Genomic DNA, 19,801 nt, shown 5'->3' with positions numbered 1-19,801 from the left:
ATCACTTGCTAGAGGACCAGATATACTATTGCTCAGTTCTTTATGGTTCAATCACTTGCTAGAGGACCAGATATATTGTTGCCCAATTCGTTATGGTTCAATAACTTGCTAGAGGACCAGATATACTGTTGCTCGGTTCGTTATGGTCTATATATATGGATCTTTATGTCTCGGATGCGCCCCATGTACCTACTTACAAATGGGATAAGAAATGGCCTTTATCATGTTATTTCTGAGTATTTTATTCGGTTGTTCTTGCCTACTACAAATAGATTCCAGATTGGAGTGAGACAGCCAAAGGGAGAGAACAAGGGAAGTAGAGAAGGTAAAGTTGTATAGGCTGTATATCTATGTAGTTCCTTAACCTTAAGTCCTAAAGTTCGTTATAGTTCTATAGGTCTACAATTTTTAAATGTGAATAGATTATCGCATGGTTGGGTCTCAACCTCCACCCTCCCCACAAAATGAAATCGGGGGGGGGGGTGCGGAATGTAGTGAATGATTTTTTGCTTTGATTTTGTTTATTTTAGATGAGATTTTAATATTAAATCATCACCTACGCCAGCACTGCCAATGCGGTTTTGAGTTTTAAAAAAAAAAACCTACCATGGGGTTTTGAGGTTCTATAAAACAAAAAAAAAAACAACACTAAATTCCAAGAGAAAGATTTTGATTTTAAACCCCCCTCCAAAATTTTAGTTACGATAAACCCCCCTCTTAAATATAAGACTAAAGCATACATCAGTCACCAGAATCTATGAGCGTAGCCAAGAGAGATTTTTTGTTTAAAACCCCCCATCCAGCGTTGTTTTAACCTAAAAAATACCTCATCAATATGAAAAAAAGCAAATTACACACTCAAAATTTTATGAGCGTAGCCAAAAGTTGTTTTGAGTTCAACCCCCTCCTCCTTTACATTTAAAACCCCTTCAGATGATTATGAGTTTAGTTTGGAGGTTGAAAACCCCTCTCTTCACTATTATTCTACTACAGTCACCAAATTCTATGAGCGTAGATAAGGGGTTTTGAATTTGTGCCAGTGACAGGTTTTTGTGGAGGCAGCTTGTCGCCCAATGCGCCGAACGGCAGGAGGATCTAAGTCCTAAGTAAGAATAGCAGATATAAGGTTTTTGAACTAAAATATTTCATAGCAGGATAATACCTCATAATATGCATTTTTTGTCTTTAAATACCAGAAAGAGTGCTTGGCTAGCAAGAGTGGGGGGTCTACTATTTTCCCACTAGAAACTATTATAATACAATAAACGTCTACCGAAAGAATGAAGGGTCAGAATGTAATAAAGATCTATGTATACACACGCACGCATATATATGGGAGTGGGGGGGGGGAGAAAAAATCCCCCCATTCCTGGCTACGCCCATGGATTATCGTTTACTTGTTATAAAGTTAATCCGATCTAGATCACAAACCTATATTTGTGGGTCTGTGGTCTACAATAATCTAGAGCTACTTAATTAAAAAACAAAAAAGACGAATAAAAAGATATTTTAAAGCTGTATACTTCCGGTCAAAAATCCGGACGAAATTTAAAACTCGGATTGTTTAGCTAGATCTATTTAGGGCTTTGTTATTGTTGTTTAGTATTGTTTACCATTTAGAATCTAGATCTATATACTATATAGATCTATAATATAGACTAGATATAAAGCCTTTTTGTTGCCTTGTAATCTAGATCTATATTCTCCACTATGGACCATAATATTGATTTGCGTTTAAATAAAGATGTGTTAATGCTATTAGAAAACGCTCGGTTAGAAACGTATGAAAAATGGCCTAACGACAAAACTTGGTATTGCACACCTGAAAAGGTTAGACTCGGCTTAGTCACCCTAAAATATAGATCCAGATTTACATCTTTCTTAGAACTAAATAGACCTTAAGATATAGACTCTGGATCTAGATGTCTAAATGATTATTATATACAAATCTAGATCTATATCTAGAGACTCCCTAGGCCTAGAAATGCCTAGATCTAACTAGATCTAGACAGATCTAGGATCTAGATTAAAAAAAAAAGATTCCAAGGGCCTAATCTTAAATCTAGGACTAGATCTAGTGACTAGTCTAGTCTCTATCTAGATTCTAGATCTACTCAAGTTCAAGATTCTAGATCAGAGTCTAGACTAGAATAAGATTCTGGTCACACTAGATCACTAGATTGACTAGAATTATTAATTAAGAATATTAGAGTAAAGGATGGTTGTCGGCCACCCGGGTTTCGTCTCGCATATCGGACACCTCGATGTATTATTATTAAATCTTCTTTATTTGAATGTTTACTACCCAACTTCCGCATAAATATTGCGCATGGACTATTTTGTCACACTTCCGACACGTACAGCTCCCTTTTATATTGAGAGAAAGTAATTTTATCTGGGGTCAAAGTAGACTACTGTAAAACTTAGCTTTTTTTCTCCCAAGGGGAAGAACGAGATAGGGTCTGGAGCTAAGACGATTTTTAAGCCCCTAGATGCATTACCCAATTAAAACCCAGATATAATGCTTCTAAATAGGCACTAGAAACAGATAAATTGTACAACCCAGACTCTCCTTTCCCACTTAACATGTAAATAGGGGGTGGCCAACAAGTTTTACCTTTCTGAATAAGAAAACATATCGTCATATGACGCTAGTCATCAAAGGGAAATAACTTGACACAGTACTTATGGGGAAATAAACAAATTGTTATTGTTTTTTTTTTAAACATTTACAAGAATAATTTTGTTGTTTGTTAAAATAATATAGTACAAAATGTATATGTTATGTATGTGTTCTTGTGTGTGTTTGTTACATGTTTCACAAAAAAAAAATTCGTAACATATTTATAAAAAAAAAGTTAATGTGGTGTATGCAAAACGTATAACCATTTATTTTAAACCATTTAATATGCAACAAATATGTACAAATGTTATAGCACTTAGGTGCACATAGGTATACAATAATAAATTGGCATCAATGGGCAGCTGAAAAAAAAGTCACAATAGCAATATCATTGTAGACCTCGAGCCTACAATTATTGACCGACCAGGTGCGCTAAATGGCCGTTGTGTGAAACATCAACATTCTAAGAGATTGTCAAAATCAAAAGAGAGTATACTACATGAAGTCTCTCTCTCCCCCCCCCCCCTTTTTCCACGTCTCTTAAGCATACCATTACACGCTCTAAAAAAAAAAAAAAAGCAGGTGAGAGAGAGAGCAGGAGACTAGCAATTATCTGACTGGTACCATAAAGGCTAAGGTGAGACAGGCACGCACTGCGCTAGTGGAGCTGTGCTACGGGAAAAAAAAAGTGCCCCGTAGGTAGACTAGAGAGAATACTCCTCCTCTTCTCCCCCCCCCCCCCCCCCAACAGAGGCGATCTTTTCCCCTAGCGCGACCAGCCAAGCTAGGCCCAAAGTAGTGGCCGTGGTGTGACGTCAGTTACAAGCCGAGAATGAAAGCGTGGAGCGTGGGAAAAGTGATAATATGGCTTGTGTCGTTGCGCTAATGTACAGAATAATCAAATTAAGGATGAAATGTCTTAATAATAACATGTTTAATATATAGAAGACATCTATTTCCTTTGAAGTGTCCGATAAATCTCCAAACCGGCCAACAACTTTTACAGAGACAAAAATCATGACGAAAACTTTTACGCATCAGAAAACCCAACCTACCCCTCTTCGCGTCAGATCTAATTTTAACTATGCGTAGTGATACATTACAAAATAGCTATTTTTATAGACAAAAGGATGACGAATTCATTGACACCATCAGTTTATTCATAGGTTAGACCATTACGGAGTTATGAATTTTGAAACTTAAAAATGGCCGGAGAATGGCTTAGCGTGTCCGACAACCATCCTTTACTCTATAAATTTATAATTCAATATATAATCTAGATCTAGATTCTAGAGATATATAATTATAATATAATATTTATTAATATATTAGAATCTATATTTATATTAAATACTATAATAAGATCTGAATATTTTAAAGATAAAGTAATCTAAATCTATGACTCTAGCCCACAAGCCATTATTATACTTTAACTTTATATTTTATAAATTAGGTCTAGAATAGATCTAGAATTTAGTTAGTCTGGTCAGAAGTCTGAGATGAGAAGATATTCTAATAGAAAATTATATAATTAATAAGATTTAACAGATCAGATAGATCTAGAATAATTCTAGATATTTGTAGCTAGATCTAGGGAGGGGAAAAAAAGGCAGATAGTTTAGAGATTGCTTTTTTTGTGTTTCTTCACACAGGTTGCTCTTGAAAATAGATTATAAAATATTAAATACTTTATTAATGAAAGGGGTTATTTTAAAGAAGTGTTATTGACTACTTAAGTCAATCGCCTTTAGATCATCTATACAATGCTTAATAAGGATTTTTTTTTAAGTTATTACATTTTTTTAAATTTATTATGAAAAATACCCTTTTTTATTTTTACCAATACAGAGGCAAGAAAAATCTTCAAACATTAACTTTTTTCCCTGTTAGAATATCATGCCTGGCCATAATTCTAACAAGTTTTATCACAACATCTATTGCAGTTTAATATTCTGCAAATATTATATAGTTTTTTTTTTATAATAAACAAGCTCACAGGAGTCTAAACGTGTATTGAAAAAAAAAATGTTTGTTTGGATCACAATTTAAAAATATTTTATTTTCTGCCATCACTATACGCGCCATTTTGGCCACACCACTCTGACATTTCTTGTAGCTCAGCACCTGATAATTTGTTAATTTCCTTTAATAACTAAACTAGTAAAGATAAAATCACAGCGTTTTGAGCTAAAAAATTTACTACTAACACTAGATCTATTAAATTTCTTATTTTACGAAACTCAGCTTCGAACTTTTGATTGGGGGGGGGGGGTCTTACCTAGCCTAGCTAGTGACAAAATCTCCTCTCAATCATTTCATTAGGCTCAATGTTTATTTTTTTTAGGTAAAAATCCCTTCATAACTTTTTAACTGTTAAACATACAGTCATAATTAATAAAGCTATTTAATAAAGTACTTTAATGATGTACTAACAAAAAATTGTTTTTCATATCCCAAATATGATTTAAAAAACTAGAGATTTAAACAAAGAGGATTTGGATCTAGTAGGCTCGCACTTAGAAATTCCATTGACTAGTGTGATTTGCATAACTGCTTAATTTGTTAATAAATGTTGATTTTAAATCTCTTTAGATGCTGCACTATTATAACTAGACATATAAAAAGTTTTTTTATTCATAATAAAACAAGTCCCTTAAAATCGATTTTTTTTTTTTCAATTCAATATTTATAAGTAGAAAACATCTTTGGATAAATTATCATTATTAGCTAGATTGAAATATGAATTATGCCAATATATAGATCTTTTCTTTAAATGAGAACTTAAAAATGGTCTATTAGGGCAGTTAAAGTTTTGCAGGCCTTGACACACCATGTATTACATTAAAGCTCTTATATTTATTTCAGCTTGCCAAAAGTGGCTTCTTCTTCAATCCAAGTTCTGATTCTCCTGACAATGTTTGTTGTGCATTCTGTCGTAAAGAATTGGATTGCTGGGATCCTGACGATGAACCATTGTAAGAACTATTTAGGCTTTGGATTTATAAAAAAATCTGTGCAGCATAAAATATATATATATAAATGTCAGATTTTCTGACTTGTAAGATACCATTTGTTTATTTTAAGCCTAGATATACCAGTATATTATAATTTATATGAATAACAAAAGTTCATGAACGAAGCTGGATTTTCAGAATCCTTCCCTCTTCCCTCACACAACCGTTTGACTTTATGACATGTATTCAAGTTATAATTTTATGTGACAAAGAAATTTCTTTTTGAAGGCAAATTTTGTTAACATTTCTTGCTCTACTAATACTAAACAACCGTTGCTAAATCACATTATTTGAATTTTTTGTTTTAATTATTGCATGAAAGTCGATGATTGAAAAAAATAAAACTATTTTAGTGATGCTTTTTTATTTTTTTGATTTTTCCAGGGCTGAACATAAAAAACATTCGCCAAAGTGCCTATTTCTTACATTGAGTTGTCCAGTTGAGAACCTTACAGCTGTGGAGTTTCTAAAGCTTGTTAAAGATGTTACAGTTTTCAGGGCTGTAAGTCACTTGTCCAAGCTCACTGTTTCAACAGTTTTCAATTGACTTTTAAAACTGTTTTGCTATTTATTTCTAGACATACAAAATATCCTCAGCCCACCAATTTTCTGAGTTTGGAAATAGAATTAACTTCACCATATCTGATTCACTGTTGTATCCATGTGCTGTTATTTCATACATGTTGAATTCAATAATTCTTAGACAGTAACAATAGCTACATTGGTTTATATAGCACAAGTTTAAGTTTTTCTCTTCTTTCCTTTATTGAAAATCTGTTACTGCAAGGTTATGGATAATTCTAATACAATGTTAGAACAATTTTGTGTGACCTAATGCTCCCCCCTCCTGGATATTAGCCACCAAATTTGTGGTGTTCAGGAATCTTTCAATGCATTGCTATCAATTTCTTGCATTGCTTGGTATTTTATGTCTTGTATAAGTGTGCCTATAGAGGGACTAAGTCGAGCCAACTAACTCCTCTTCTTTTCCAATACTTTCTCAGAGACATGCACACAACAGATAATATGCACTGTGTTTTACAAATACTAAACTTTTCATAACTATTAATAATGGAAATTATTTTAAGAGTAAGCTGTTATTTCCATTGTTTAAGTTTGTTAAACTCTAATAATTCGAAGTCATATTCTGTTCCCTATCATTTTTTACTAAGTGGAGTACTGTGTATTTTACAAGATTTATTAAAAAAAAAATGTTTATTTTGATTTAAATTTAAAAGACAAAGATTAATCATTATTATTTTTTTAATGTAACTAATATTCTTGCCTGAATACATATATATTGCTTTTAAATAAATTATTATCACAAGTAAAAAATATTTCACTTGTATTTCTAAACATTTGGCCAACCTTAATGCTTGTAGTGATATTATTAATATTATTAGCAATAGCTTTTAAATGTCGCTTGCACTTACAGGATGCATTCAAAGTTTTAAAATGAAATTGTGTATTTCATCAAAGATGTTGTTTTTTTTATTAATTAACACATTTCTTTCATTGAGTCAGAATGTTAAAACACAACTGACTAAGCGTGGGTAGCAAGGTAAATTACCAGGAATTGAGGAAGTAAGCACCTATAAAGAATACCAATCTGTCATACATTTTTACATTTTCAGAGAATTCATTATTAAAAGAGTTATTTCATCATCATGTATCAAGTGTTGATGTTATTGTTTTTTCCACATGAGACCACTATATTCCTCACTCTTGACTTTATCTCCGTCTTAGATGTTGTACCGTATGTTAGGTGTGACAAAATTTCTTTGTCACTTAGATACTATACATTACCATTGCAGAACTATGTAGATATTTGTTGGGGAAAAAAATAGCAATAATAGAATTTTTTTATTTATTTATTTACAGAGTTATTTTTTTGACAAGGCCATATCTACGTTTGAAAGTCAGGCAGCTGATACACGACAAGAAATAATTAAACATATAAGCAAGTGATAGGAAGTTCTTGTCTTTTCTTCAACTTTTGTTTGCTGAGATTGGATGCTTGTGACTGTGCACTTTTTCTGGAACTTAAAATTTCAAAATTTGTTTGTACCACTTTTCAAATGTATTTATTCTGACTCAACATTGTATATTAACTCTTTGTCAACTGCAAATTTTTATTTGAGACATTATTGTTTGGACTTCAATGGACAAATATCAAAATTAAATAAACATAGTTTGTAAATATTCCATTGCTATAGGAGCTATGCATAAATTTAAGAGGTATTTAGTTATTTCAGAATGATGTTCATGCTATGTATTTCTCTTTAAATTAAATAACTCGATTGTTTTAGATTCTTTGTTAATTTGTACAAAATTTGTTTCCAACAAAACAGAAAAGACCAATATAGAAAACTTTAAACATCAGAGCAGATGAAAAATACTGTTTTTAAAATTTCTAGTGATTGATTTGAAATTTCAAGCCTTGAGAAATAGAACTTCACTCTAATTTGCACCTAATGTGAGTGGATGCAGACCTCACTTTTTTGTTAAGCAACATTCATTACAGATCACTTCTAGGAAAGAATAGATTATTACAACCCCAGGAGTATTTTTAAATATCGTTTAACCAACTTGATGACTTGTACTGTTAATTTCTAATTGATTTTTAAGGCCTTCAGTTTAACAGATGTGTAACACAAACTCACTTTTTACATATTTTGTTGTTTACCTTTTGAAATCTTAACTCAAAATTTGGAACATGAACTGAAAGGAAAGTTGAAAACAGACATAATACTGTTATGTTAAGTTATCAAAGATTTCTAACCCTTAGGTCTAAATTCATTTTTTTAGTAATATAATAATACTAGACATATGTTACCCGCGACCCGCGGGTCTTTATTTGCGCATTACTTTCGATATAGTCACTGAGAGTGTTTTGTAAACAATTATACGAAATAATAATGTAATAAGTAAAGCGAATGTGTCAATGTAAAAATTGTGTGAATGGAGCTATCAAATCAAAATAGCTAATAGACTTAAATCCATTTTTTTTCAAATTAAAACATTTGCTTGTAGGCCTACATATATTTGATTAAAATTTGAGATGAATAGACTAAATTTTGTATGTTCATGTGTATAAAGTATAAAGTAGATCTTGAGGTAGACGTAGATCTAAATCTACACTAATCTATAGTTCTGTCCTGCGCATGCGTGACCTTTTTTTCATGAATGAATATAGGCCTATCTCAACACGGCTACGCAGCTTTAGCGAACAGCGAACGAATGTATTAAAAATGCTTTAGAAAAACAAATTTGAATGTTAATTTGATTAAAATATCAAATGAATGGACAATAATTAGTATGTTTATGTGTTAAAGCATAAAACTATCTTTGCGAAAAGAAGTTTTATCATCTTAGAGTTCAGTAAGAGTTTTAGACCTAGGCCTAGGAATAGACTCAGACCTCAGAAGAGAGATGTGTTAATGTGTAACCATTTGGTAATGTCTAATGAAAGAATGTTCGCCAGGAAATCTGTAGATATCAGGAACTAATTTATGTAAAAAATGCTTTTGAATAATCTAGTGGATTGGATTTATATGTATGTTAAACTTAGCTAATGATCCTTTCACGTTATTTCTCTTTCGCTACGAAAATAAAATTAGGTTTGCGAAAATGGGTTTACCCGAAGTCGATACATTCTTATCTATTAAAAACGTGTTAATGTGTAACCATTTGGTAATGTCTAATGAAAGAATGTTCGCCAGGAAATCTGTAGATATCAGGAACTAATTTATGTAAAAAATGCTTTTGAATAATCTAGTGGATTGGATTTATATGTATGTTAAACTTAGCTAATGATCCTTTCACGTTATTTCTCTTTCGCTACGAAAATAAAATTAGGTTTGCGAAAATGGGTTTACCCGAAGTCGATACATTCTTATCTATTAAAAACGAAAAGAGCGATAGCTTTGTTAAATGAATGGGATTATAAAGTGAACAATTAAACGAAATTATATTTAGTACGCGATTCATGAATGAATATAGATCTAGGCCTATCTCAACTCGGCTTCGCATCTGTCGTAAACGAATGTAGCTTTAGAAAACCAAATTTGAATGTTTATTTGATCAAAATATGAAATGAATGGACTTTAATTAATATGTATATGTGTTAAAGTATAAAACTATCCGTGCGAAGAGAAGTTTTATCATCTTAGAGTTGAATTAGAGTTTTAGATCTAGGGATGGGATTATAAAGTAAACAATTAAACGAATTAATATTTAGTACGCGATTCATTACGGAATTGTCTAATGAAAGAATGTTCGTCAGGAAATCTGTAATCACAGATATAAGTTTGTTTTAGGGCTACAATACATACACTACGGTCTAAGTTGGTACCCAAGGAACATTCCTGCCTAGTTTTATCAAGATTGGTCAAGCGGTTTTGATGTCTATAAGTAACATACATACCCCTCACATTCTACTTTATAATATAATATAATGTAGTTTTCTTTTTTTTATTTTAAATCTTTTAATGTGTGATGTGTCTCTGTTGTGATGTTGGGAAGATGTTAGTAATTGGTTGTGAATGATGCAATATAGGTGGTACTGTCATCATTGGTGCTAGTTAGACAACTCCAGAACGTGATCCTGGAAGGTTGTGTTATTGTAGTGAGTTAAGAGTTTGTTAAAAAATATTATTACTAAAGTCTAGTACATATATATTTTAAAAAGTTATATTTAGTATTGTTCACAAAGAAGTTACTCAAGTAATTTCAAGTTTAATTATTTAAGATATAAAACGCCTACAGCATTTTAGTTGTCTACCAGCAGTTTGCTGCTACAAGTCAATGACCGACAATAACACTCTCCCTGATAACCCATTCTACTCCAGGTCTACTTGGACTTTAGTTCACTGAGCAGACTTAAGCATGAAAGTTACAACAATTGAAAACAAAAAAAAAAAAGTTAAATCTTTTATAAAGAAGCAAATAATTGAAAAAGAAGGCACAATTTTTACAGTACACATACAAGCTCTAATGATTTGTTTTATTAAAAATAGTTTCTATGTCTTAAAATAGTCACTCCATGGTTTAACACATGGGAGAAATAGATGACTAACATTATCTGCCCAAGAGATGGCAAGGTCTGAAAGGGAAACTTTACTTACATGGGAGACAATCATTATTCAAATAAAATTTTGAACATTTTTCTGATGCTCTGTTTCATAGAAAATAGTCCAAGCCTGACATTCACCAATCTTTCAACACACTGCTGCTTTGGTATTGGTGGAAATGTTATATTAAATCATGTATAGGCTTGAGAGGGTGAGGTACAAAGACAGGCTGACATCTTTTCCTAGTACCACTAGATGATATGCTCTTGTTTCGGTTACTACAAATTTTATTAGTGTCTGTCTCACAAATTAGAACCCACCTAGGCTACTCTCTTTCGTTGTGACTTGACCCATTCTCTGAACAGACAACACCAGACCTCTGACCAACACTTTTTCGCTGTTGACTTTGAGAATGTATCCAACACAGAGAAAATACCAGTACACAAACAAAACATTTAAATGCCAAAGGAAATAACTGAAGTGTACCATTATTATTTAGTTATCTTCATTGTTGAGTTGTCTTTCTTATAAAATTAATCCAATTCCAATGTAGTTTTTGCAGGCAATATGCTGCATTTGTTTACTTAAGTTGTACTTTTAACTTTTTCCAAACTTGTCACAAGTTTCACTTCACGAGCATTCCATGCTCAGTTTAGAATAATAAAATATTAACAGAGTTTTTGATGTGAAAGTTTACATTTAATTACAGTTCAATAATTGAAAAGAAAACACTGAAAATGTATTACATTTTTTAGCAATTTATTTCTTTATATTTGATGTAAAAATAATTTCATTATCATAATAAAATATCAATGGAATGTTACAGATATGGAATGGTATAATACACTGAAGGCTTAAACAGTAATTCTAACAATGTTCACTTACAAGTTTCTCTACTTCACAATTAAGAGGATAATTAACAAAATAATCATCCAATCAATAACAAAATTATAGATCAGGTTCTTCATTGTCTTCTGAAGGTAACAATTGTACTTAGAAGATATTTATTTTACATTATATGCAAATACAAAGCTAAGATCCTTTTTGAATATAAATTTGCAAAATATTAATGCAGTAACTTAGTAATGATGAAACTTGTCACACAAAGAGGCACTTTTAAAAAGACCCATGTAACCCACTAACTAATCTATGATTGCAAAGTTCATCTTTAAAAATGTCAATACATAATTTCTCATATGTATTTAGTTAGATGTTAGAGCCACCCACATGAGTTTATGAAAACCTTTTTACAAAAATCTGGAACACTATGGGCTGTACAGATTTAGCAGCATGATTTGATGCCCACATTACAAGTTTTTTTTTTTTTTTTAAATAGTTCTTTGATTGATTTACATATTAAATTTATATACAGAGAATGTCTATAAAAGTTGACAACTGTCTAACATACAGTCAGTAGAAGAAAAAAAAACTGTACAAAGCTGCAAATGATTCTTTTTTAGATGTCAGATTCATCTCTGGATCTGTCCATGATATTTCGAACATCTCTGAGGCTAAAGGGAAAAAAAAAAAAGAAGATTTAAATAAATAAAACAAATGACTAAAAAGTTCAAGAAAATTTAACACAAAAATGTGGGAAATAAATCTTGTTGAGTTTGTAGAAAAGTTGAATAGAAGACTTGAGACAACAGGGCAATAAGTACAAATTCACATATGATTTAGATTCAAGTCAACTCAAATAAACTAATGTGAGACTGTTATTAGCCTTAACCGACTTTTGGGATTGGGGTCAACTCGATCCAATACAACTATGGAATAGTTCAAACTTCCTTTTTTAAAATTTTGTTTTAAACATGATTTATCAGCATACAATAAGCCTACTTGATTTAAAAATTCAGAAACATGCTTACAAATATAAATAGCTGTTAGAGTAGCTGTAGAGTGAGTTCTGATAGACCTCTACCATGGATTGAGATGTATAAGAGATTTGACAGCGCAATAAACAAACTGAACTTTTCATATTATTATAAAAATATTTTCTATGTATTCATATATATATATATATACAACTCTTCACTTTTGGAAGATAATAAATAGCATTTAACTATTTTAATACAGTACAAAATCGGATTTTTAATCAAGCACATTTAATATTTAGGATATGATCATGCATGAATGCAACATTTTTAAAATCTGCTTTAAGTTTGATGAAGGCATTTTTTAAATTAAAATTTTAAAAGCAGCTTCAGTTTTTTTTAAATTTTAAATAAAAAAAATAAATTATAAAATTAAATACTTTTTCTTTTTAAAACAAAGCTGACATTATGTGAAATTGTATCAATTAGTTTGGATAAGTCATGCAATTTAATTTGTAATAGACTAACGGAAAAAAAATCTGTTCGATTAGAAACATGTTTACCAATTGTTTTTGTTTAGCACAATGTCATGCTTTTAGCTTTCTCAATGCGCTATAATCATATTACTTTCTCAATGCGCTATGATCATATCACTTTCTCAACGGGCTATGATCCTATCACTTTCTCAATGCGGTATGATCCTATCACTTTCTCAATGCGCTATAATCATATTACTTTCTCAATGCGCTATGATCATATCACTTTCTCAACGGGCTATGATCCTATCACTTTCTCAATGCGGTATGATCCTATCACTTTCTCAATGCGCTATGATCCTATCACTTTCTCAATGCGCTATAATCATATTACTTTCTCAATGCGCTATGATCATATCACTTTCTCAACGGGCTATGATCCTATCACTTTCTCAATGCGCAGACCTGCCTACCAAAAAAAGTCCAAATGCGTAACACTTACGGTCAAAATGCGTATTTTGGCACCAGAATGCGTAACACTTACGTGATCCTCTATTTTGTCATATATATATATATATATATATATAGATAGATATATATATAATATATATATAATATTAGATGTGATGATTAGATCTACAATCTAAATCTAGATCAATAGAGATGATATCTAGACTAGATCTGGATCTATGTCTATATAATGAATATAATCTACTCTAGATCTAGATCTGGGCTCAAAAGTGTTACCGATGCCGTGGATCCGCTAGATCCAAACTTTCGTAGGCCTACCTTCATACTTGATCTATTCTATACTAAGACTAAGAATCTAGTCTAGATCTAGACTAGATGGTAGTAGATGTTATCGATCTAGATCTAGTCAATCTAAATTCTAAATCATACTAGATCTATAACTTGTTTGTAGGGTAATGTAGAGAATCATAACGTAATGACTAGCTAGACTCGAGCTACATCTATTCCTGTATAACAAGTTATCTAGATTCTAGATCTAGAATCCAGATCTAGATCTAGACTAGATATCTACAGTCTACAGTGTCACTCAATGTGTTTTGAATCGATAGCTCTTCGATTTTTTTTTCTATACAAATGAATACGAGAAATTTCTACTCATGAACTTAGCCTACAAAAAAAAAGTCACGTTGGTGTATCAGCTGACGGTACCAACCTGGTACCAGCCCGCCACTCCCTCACTCACGCGTTCTTCATTTCTAGACATCTAATTGCTATTAAGTACCAATCAACGTATAGATCTGGGCACATTGTGTTCACCCCACCTTTTCTGTTTCGCCCCTCTTCCCACAGGTGGGCTTAGCGTGACCTCCGTGACCGCTTGTTAGCTAGTCTAGAGAGGAGAAAAAAAAAAGCATACGAAATGCGTAACGCGACGGGTTAAATGCGTATTTGCGTACTGGCGGTCATTTTTGGGAGATTTTGCGTAACGAATACGCATTTTGCGTAACGGTAGGCAGGTCTGTCAATGCGGTATGATCCTATCACTTTCTCAATGCGCTATGATCCTATCACTTTCTCAATGCGCTATGATCATACCATTTGGGATACAGGAGAGGGAGAGAAAGAAATGGATATCTTGGTGAAGGTTACAGTGGAAGTATAAAGGAACTTATTCAACTTATACCACCACATGTCAAATACAATTTCTTTCCATTGATCTATACCAAACAAAATAATTAATTACCAATAATTAATAAACTTATTGGTTTATTTTGTTATTGATTCTTGTTTTTGTCAGGTACATGAAATAATGTGTACAACAATTGTACCAGACAGACAAGAGTTGATATAAGCTTTGAAAAACAAATAAAAACAACTTTATAAAAAGCTTTAGCTCCTAAAACAAAATGGTAAAAGCAGCTTACTTCTCATCAGGAATCTTTTCCACACCATCAAATCTTGGCACACCTCTTGGTCTACGTGTTTCATCTAGTGGTATCCTGGCTGCACCACCTGGTGGAGGTGGACCTCTATGACCATTAGGTGGGGGTCTTAGACGATCATTAGGACTGAAATGGTAAAATACATTTTATTAAATTGTTTCAACAAATTTCTGAAAGCAGCACAATAAGCCTAGATAATGTTCTTAACTCTCTTGTATGCTAACAACAGAAAATTAGGAATCTTTCAAAATGGAAATAGATCAATTAGTTCATGCTAATAAGCAATATGAATGATATTTATTTTATAAAAAAAAAACTTTTACCCTGGTCCCCCTCTTTCTTCATAATCAGGTGGTGGCCCACGTCTACCCTCTGGTGGTGGTCCACGTCTACCCTCTGGTGGAGGTCCACGTCTTCCTTCTGGTGGTGGACCACGCCTACCCTCAGGAGGTGGCCCTCGTCTGCCATCAGGTGGAGGTCCACGCCTGCCATCAGGAGGAGGTCCTCTTCTTCCATCTGGTGGAGGTCCACGGCGGCCATCTGGAGGTGGCCCTCTTCTCTGACCATCTGGGGGTGGTCCCCTTCTCTGACCTTCAGGGTGATAAGGCTTATTTGAATCAAGTGGGCTCTTGTCATAAGCATGGTTATCTCTGCCATCTCTAGGTCGTACTCTGCGGGCATCTTTGCTAGACTAGACCAGAAGGACATTTGATAAAAAAATTCATAAAAGAAAATAATTTCTTACTTAAAAATTGAAAGTATCAAGAAGTTCAATGCATCTTACCTGTGAATAAGCTTCAGATCTTGGTTTTACATTCTTGTGTGGAGTAGTGCCAGATTTGAGATTTTCCCTTTATGGAGAAATTCAAATATTTTAATTGAAGATAACCAAAAACAACATTAACCAAAGAACATAGTTAAAGTACCAATTTGATCTAAATATTACCATATAACAATGTTATTGAAAGGCTTACTTCAACTCAATCTCCAAAGCCAGCTCACTTTTATGAATACACTGTGCACCCCAGTCACCAAGTGGACGAAACTGTTTAAAAACAATAAGCTTTAACATATACACTTAAAAAACAAATTTAAAATAGAATCCTTATGAAAGATCAAATTTGTATATATTTTAGATTTAAAAAAAAAAAAAAAAAAAAAAAAAAAAAAGAGTTTTTTTAGTCTGTGATTTTTATTAGTACAATAAATGTATAATACAGTGACTTAAAGAAAGCATAAATAAACTAGTATGGCATGGCCGAGTGCAGCTTATTAGGTAAGTTACTCAAAAATAAACTATGACATGAATAAGGCTGGCAGATCCAGGGGAAGGGTGGTAAAGGTGGTAGCTTCAAATCCTTTGGGGGGGGGGGGGGGGGAGAGAGAGAAAAGGCATATTTCTGGGCAGAACTTGCACAATTTGTGAATGTAATTTGTTAATAATTTTTTGAACATATATATTACGATACTTGAATGAGCATTTCTTTTTACCATGACAGTAACACTAGCTTATGGGCAGTATTTCCCAAACTGTGTTCCGCAGAACCCTAGTGTTCTGCAAGATCTGAAAAGGCGTTCCCCTAACTACTGGAATAATTAACTTTGACATGAATTAACCCTCTAAAAAAAATAAACAAAGCAATCTGCTAAATACTCAGAATGTGCAAAGTGTTCTGTTAAGGAAAAAGTATGGGAAACAATGTGGCAGGGATGGGAGCATACATTAATCAACCCACTAATTTTACCCAGAGAAAAAAAAAAAAGACTGTGGGTGCTATTTTTGTAAATAAATGTAGCTAAAAACCATTTTTAGATTGTGTCGTGTTCCCCTTTTTTTATATCTAGGGTGGAGTATATTTTTTTATGTATGTGTATAAATTTATATATAATATGTATGTATTTGTGTGTGTATGCATTTTTATGTAGGGTTATGGTTTACTGGGCTTAGGCTACTAAAGAGTTTTAAAAAAATGGCCCCACAAACTCAAAAGCTCTGGATTAGCTCCTGATGGGTAATAAAATACAATTTTCAAAGAATAGGAACATATTTTTGCACACATCTCTGTCTCTCTTTAGAAAGCTTCATCATCATCATCATCAAACTCCATTAGAGTGAGGGCTTGAGAGGCTCAAATCCTCTCTTGCAAAAGCCCTGGACAGAAACCCTGCTGTCTTGCGTAGTGCATGAATGTCGCCATACAGGTCGAGAATTTTGGGTTTCCCAGACCTGTCGAGACGGAGATCAGCAAGTCTAGGGCAGTCAAACAGAATACGAGGCACGGTTTCCTCTTCTTCCCTGCAGCGAGGGCACCGTGAATCGAAATTTGGCCATAGCCGCGAGAAATATGAGCCAACAGGACAGTGGCCTGTCCTGCACTGTGCTATAATAGCTTGCTCAGGCCTGGACAGCCTCCACCACGGGGAAGTGCGGTCAGGGCGCCTCATGCGCTCCCAGACTCCACAGGCTTTTTGGGACTTGTCCCAGCACTCAAACCACTTTTCCATTTCTGTTTTTTGTATTATAGCCAGGGCTTGATGAAAGCTTACAGCCTTTAGAAAGCATAGAACAGTCTACTTAAAAGTTTACTTGGGAGAAAATGAATTTGAGCATTTTATTGCTATTTTACAATATATGATGTAAAACAAAAAGCAATAACATTATGACAGTATAGGCCTACACCAAGAGAAGAATTGTAGCTTCATTAAATGACTGGCTTATAGTGTTGCATGAGAGTAATAAAATAATTTCCATCCTGATAAATGTTTAATATAAGTTATCTTACAAGACCTAAATAACTAAAATTGAGACTAGTTGACTTACATATAACTGTGATCTGTATCTATTACTTCTACGTTTAGCCAGCAGCATCATGTATGAAGCTCCAGCCATGCATAGTAAAAATAAAATGAAAAAGAAAGGTCCAAGGAATTGAGCACCCCAGTCCCACAGGTAGACATGGCGCATACGAAGAGCTACCAGAAGTATCCCAATGAAGATACTGAAAAAAGCACAAACAAACAAGAAGATGCCTGCTCTGTATGGAAGTCTCCCTGGACCTAGGCTAACCTGCAAAGGAAAATTACATTTTACTTTGGAATCACAATAGATGTGTGTTGATATTCAAATTGTTACAGTATAGTATATAAGTAAAATTAACAAAAAATAATCATTATGAAATACCATTGTGACTCATGTCATGCTTTCTGTGAAGCAAAGGCATCTACAAATTCACATAGATATAGGTCAATGCTGTCTAGTATTTTTGACTCCTCAAGAACAGCAAGATAACATGGCAGTGGCATAATATTTAATTTTAAAAAATAATTTAGGACATTCATTTGGACCATCCCCTCAATAGGGGGTCAGGGGGACTTTCAAATCTGGACATCTCTCCACCACCCTAACTACGTCATTGGTGCCAGGTTGGAGAAGAAAGTCCAGAGTTTATATATGTACCACAAGTTCTCAGGAGTCTCAGGTTACTTTTCTAATCCACTTGACTAGTAAATAACTTGCTAATTAAAAATAGATTTAGTCTAGAGACTCTTTTAAACTGTATTTAAAATACAGACTTATGAAGAGCTGGATCTATTAAATTATTATTCCAAAATTAGTAAAATCTAATTAGATATATGATTTAATATGATTTATATCTTTAGTCTAGATACAGTCTAGACTAGTAGTCTTTACTTTATTGTCTTTATTATATTATCATTTCATGATCATGAATCAATGCCAGCACACCATAAATTATAAATAAATAATAAAATTATTAACCCATTAAAATGATTAACAATATTATATCAATACCTATAACTGAATGTAATTCAACTTATAAGAAAGAACTTATGAGAGTATTTACAGTAAGTTGAGAAAGGTCTCGAGTGACTTACTGAATTTAGGTCATTACGAATACCGCTTTGGACCCACGCGTGATATGTGTCGATTGTTGCCTTATCCAAATCGACCTCCTTCATTTTGGGCTACTAATTCAACAACACAAAGAAAACTGCTATTGTCTTCAATCCTAAAGTTTAACTCATTTTATCAGTGGGTCTTTATGTTCAGCAAGCAACGAAAACAAATTATACGGCCACCATTTCCTGGTTCCAGTCGTTCCCTCACCTGTACGACTGCGCATGTGCATTTTGTCAACTTCCGTTTCTTTTCTTACCTTTTGAAACTATCACTAACCTACATTTGTAAAAGTCAACTAATAGGGCGCGATACTTGGACAAGGCGATTCTAGAACTTTTAATTAAGATTTAAGAGGGCAACTTTTAATGAGCTAATTATAGATAAACGGGATCGGATTTAGATTTAAGAGGCCCTAAGCTATTTTAGTTAAAAGGGCCCCTTATCCAGATATCAAATGCTAGAATTAAATATGAATTTAGGATACTAGGACCTATAAGAGGGTTTAACTTAAATACAATTAAAAAGTATATAGATTGTCTAATAATAAATCTTTACAAGAAACTAGACATATGTTACCCGCGACCCGCGGGTCTTTATTTGCGCATTACTTTCGATATAGTCACTGAGAGTGTTTTGTAAACAATTATACGAAATAATAATGTAATAAGTAAAGCGAATGTGTCAATGTAAAAATTGTGTGAATGGAGCTATCAAATCAAAATAGCTAATAGACTTAAATCCATTTTTTTTCAAATTAAAACATTTGCTTGTAGGCCTACATATATTTGATTAAAATTTGAGATGAATAGACTAAATTTTGTATGTTCATGTGTATAAAGTATAAAGTAGATCTTGAGGTAGACGTAGATCTAAATCTACACTAATCTATAGTTCTGTCCTGCGCATGCGTGACCTTTTTTTCATGAATGAATATAGGCCTATCTCAACACGGCTACGCAGCTTTAGCGAA

General features: G+C 33.0%; 2 protein-coding genes across 2 annotated transcripts; one reads left to right on the top strand and one right to left on the bottom strand.

The window, feature by feature from the left end:
• Positions 1-1,530: 1,530 nt before the first annotated feature.
• LOC106053274 (baculoviral IAP repeat-containing protein 5-like) lies at positions 1,531-8,458 on the top strand. The gene is made up of 4 exons (XM_056020503.1): positions 1,531-1,830; positions 5,489-5,598; positions 6,022-6,139; positions 7,519-8,458. Exons 1-4 carry the CDS (start codon positions 1,711-1,713, stop codon positions 7,603-7,605), a joined length of 435 nt encoding a protein of 144 aa, XP_055876478.1. The 5' UTR covers positions 1,531-1,710; the 3' UTR covers positions 7,606-8,458.
• Positions 8,459-11,451: 2,993 nt separating this feature from the next.
• LOC106053273 (RNA-binding protein 12B-like) lies at positions 11,452-19,060 on the bottom strand. The gene is made up of 7 exons (XM_056020497.1): positions 18,807-19,060; positions 17,734-17,979; positions 15,887-15,957; positions 15,697-15,763; positions 15,236-15,603; positions 14,895-15,038; positions 11,452-12,220 (listed from the first exon to the last, which is right to left on the bottom strand). The coding sequence occupies exons 1-7, from the start codon at positions 18,888-18,890 to the stop codon at positions 12,166-12,168; spliced, it is 1,035 nt and encodes a 344-aa protein (XP_055876472.1). The 5' UTR covers positions 18,891-19,060; the 3' UTR covers positions 11,452-12,165.
• Between the last annotated feature and the right edge of the window lie 741 nt (positions 19,061-19,801).

Source organism: Biomphalaria glabrata, chromosome 2 (assembly GCF_947242115.1).
Source record: "Biomphalaria glabrata chromosome 2, xgBioGlab47.1, whole genome shotgun sequence".
Lineage (NCBI taxonomy): Eukaryota > Metazoa > Mollusca > Gastropoda > Planorbidae > Biomphalaria > Biomphalaria glabrata.
The sequence above is the reverse complement of the archived record's forward strand: the minus strand, read 5'-3'. Positions and strand labels throughout refer to the sequence as shown.

Bases quoted from the DNA above. Each gene is read 5' to 3' on its own strand.
- LOC106053274 (XM_056020503.1), top strand. From the start codon at position 1,711: ATGGACCATAATATTGATTTGCGTTTAAATAAAGATGTGTTAATGCTA. The intron at 1,831-5,488 runs GTTAGACTCGGC...TATTTATTTCAG, and splicing joins GGTATTGCACACCTGAAAAG to CTTGCCAAAAGTGGCTTCTT. The intron at 5,599-6,021 runs GTAAGAACTATT...TGATTTTTCCAG, and splicing joins GATCCTGACGATGAACCATT to GGCTGAACATAAAAAACATT.
- LOC106053273 (XM_056020497.1), bottom strand. From the start codon at position 18,890: ATGAAGGAGGTCGATTTGGATAAGGCAACAATCGACACATATCACGCG. The intron at 17,980-18,806 runs GTAAGTCACTCG...TTTCCTTTGCAG, and splicing joins TTCGTAATGACCTAAATTCA to GTTAGCCTAGGTCCAGGGAG. The intron at 15,764-15,886 runs GTAAGCCTTTCA...TTCTCCATAAAG, and splicing joins GCTTTGGAGATTGAGTTGAA to GGAAAATCTCAAATCTGGCA.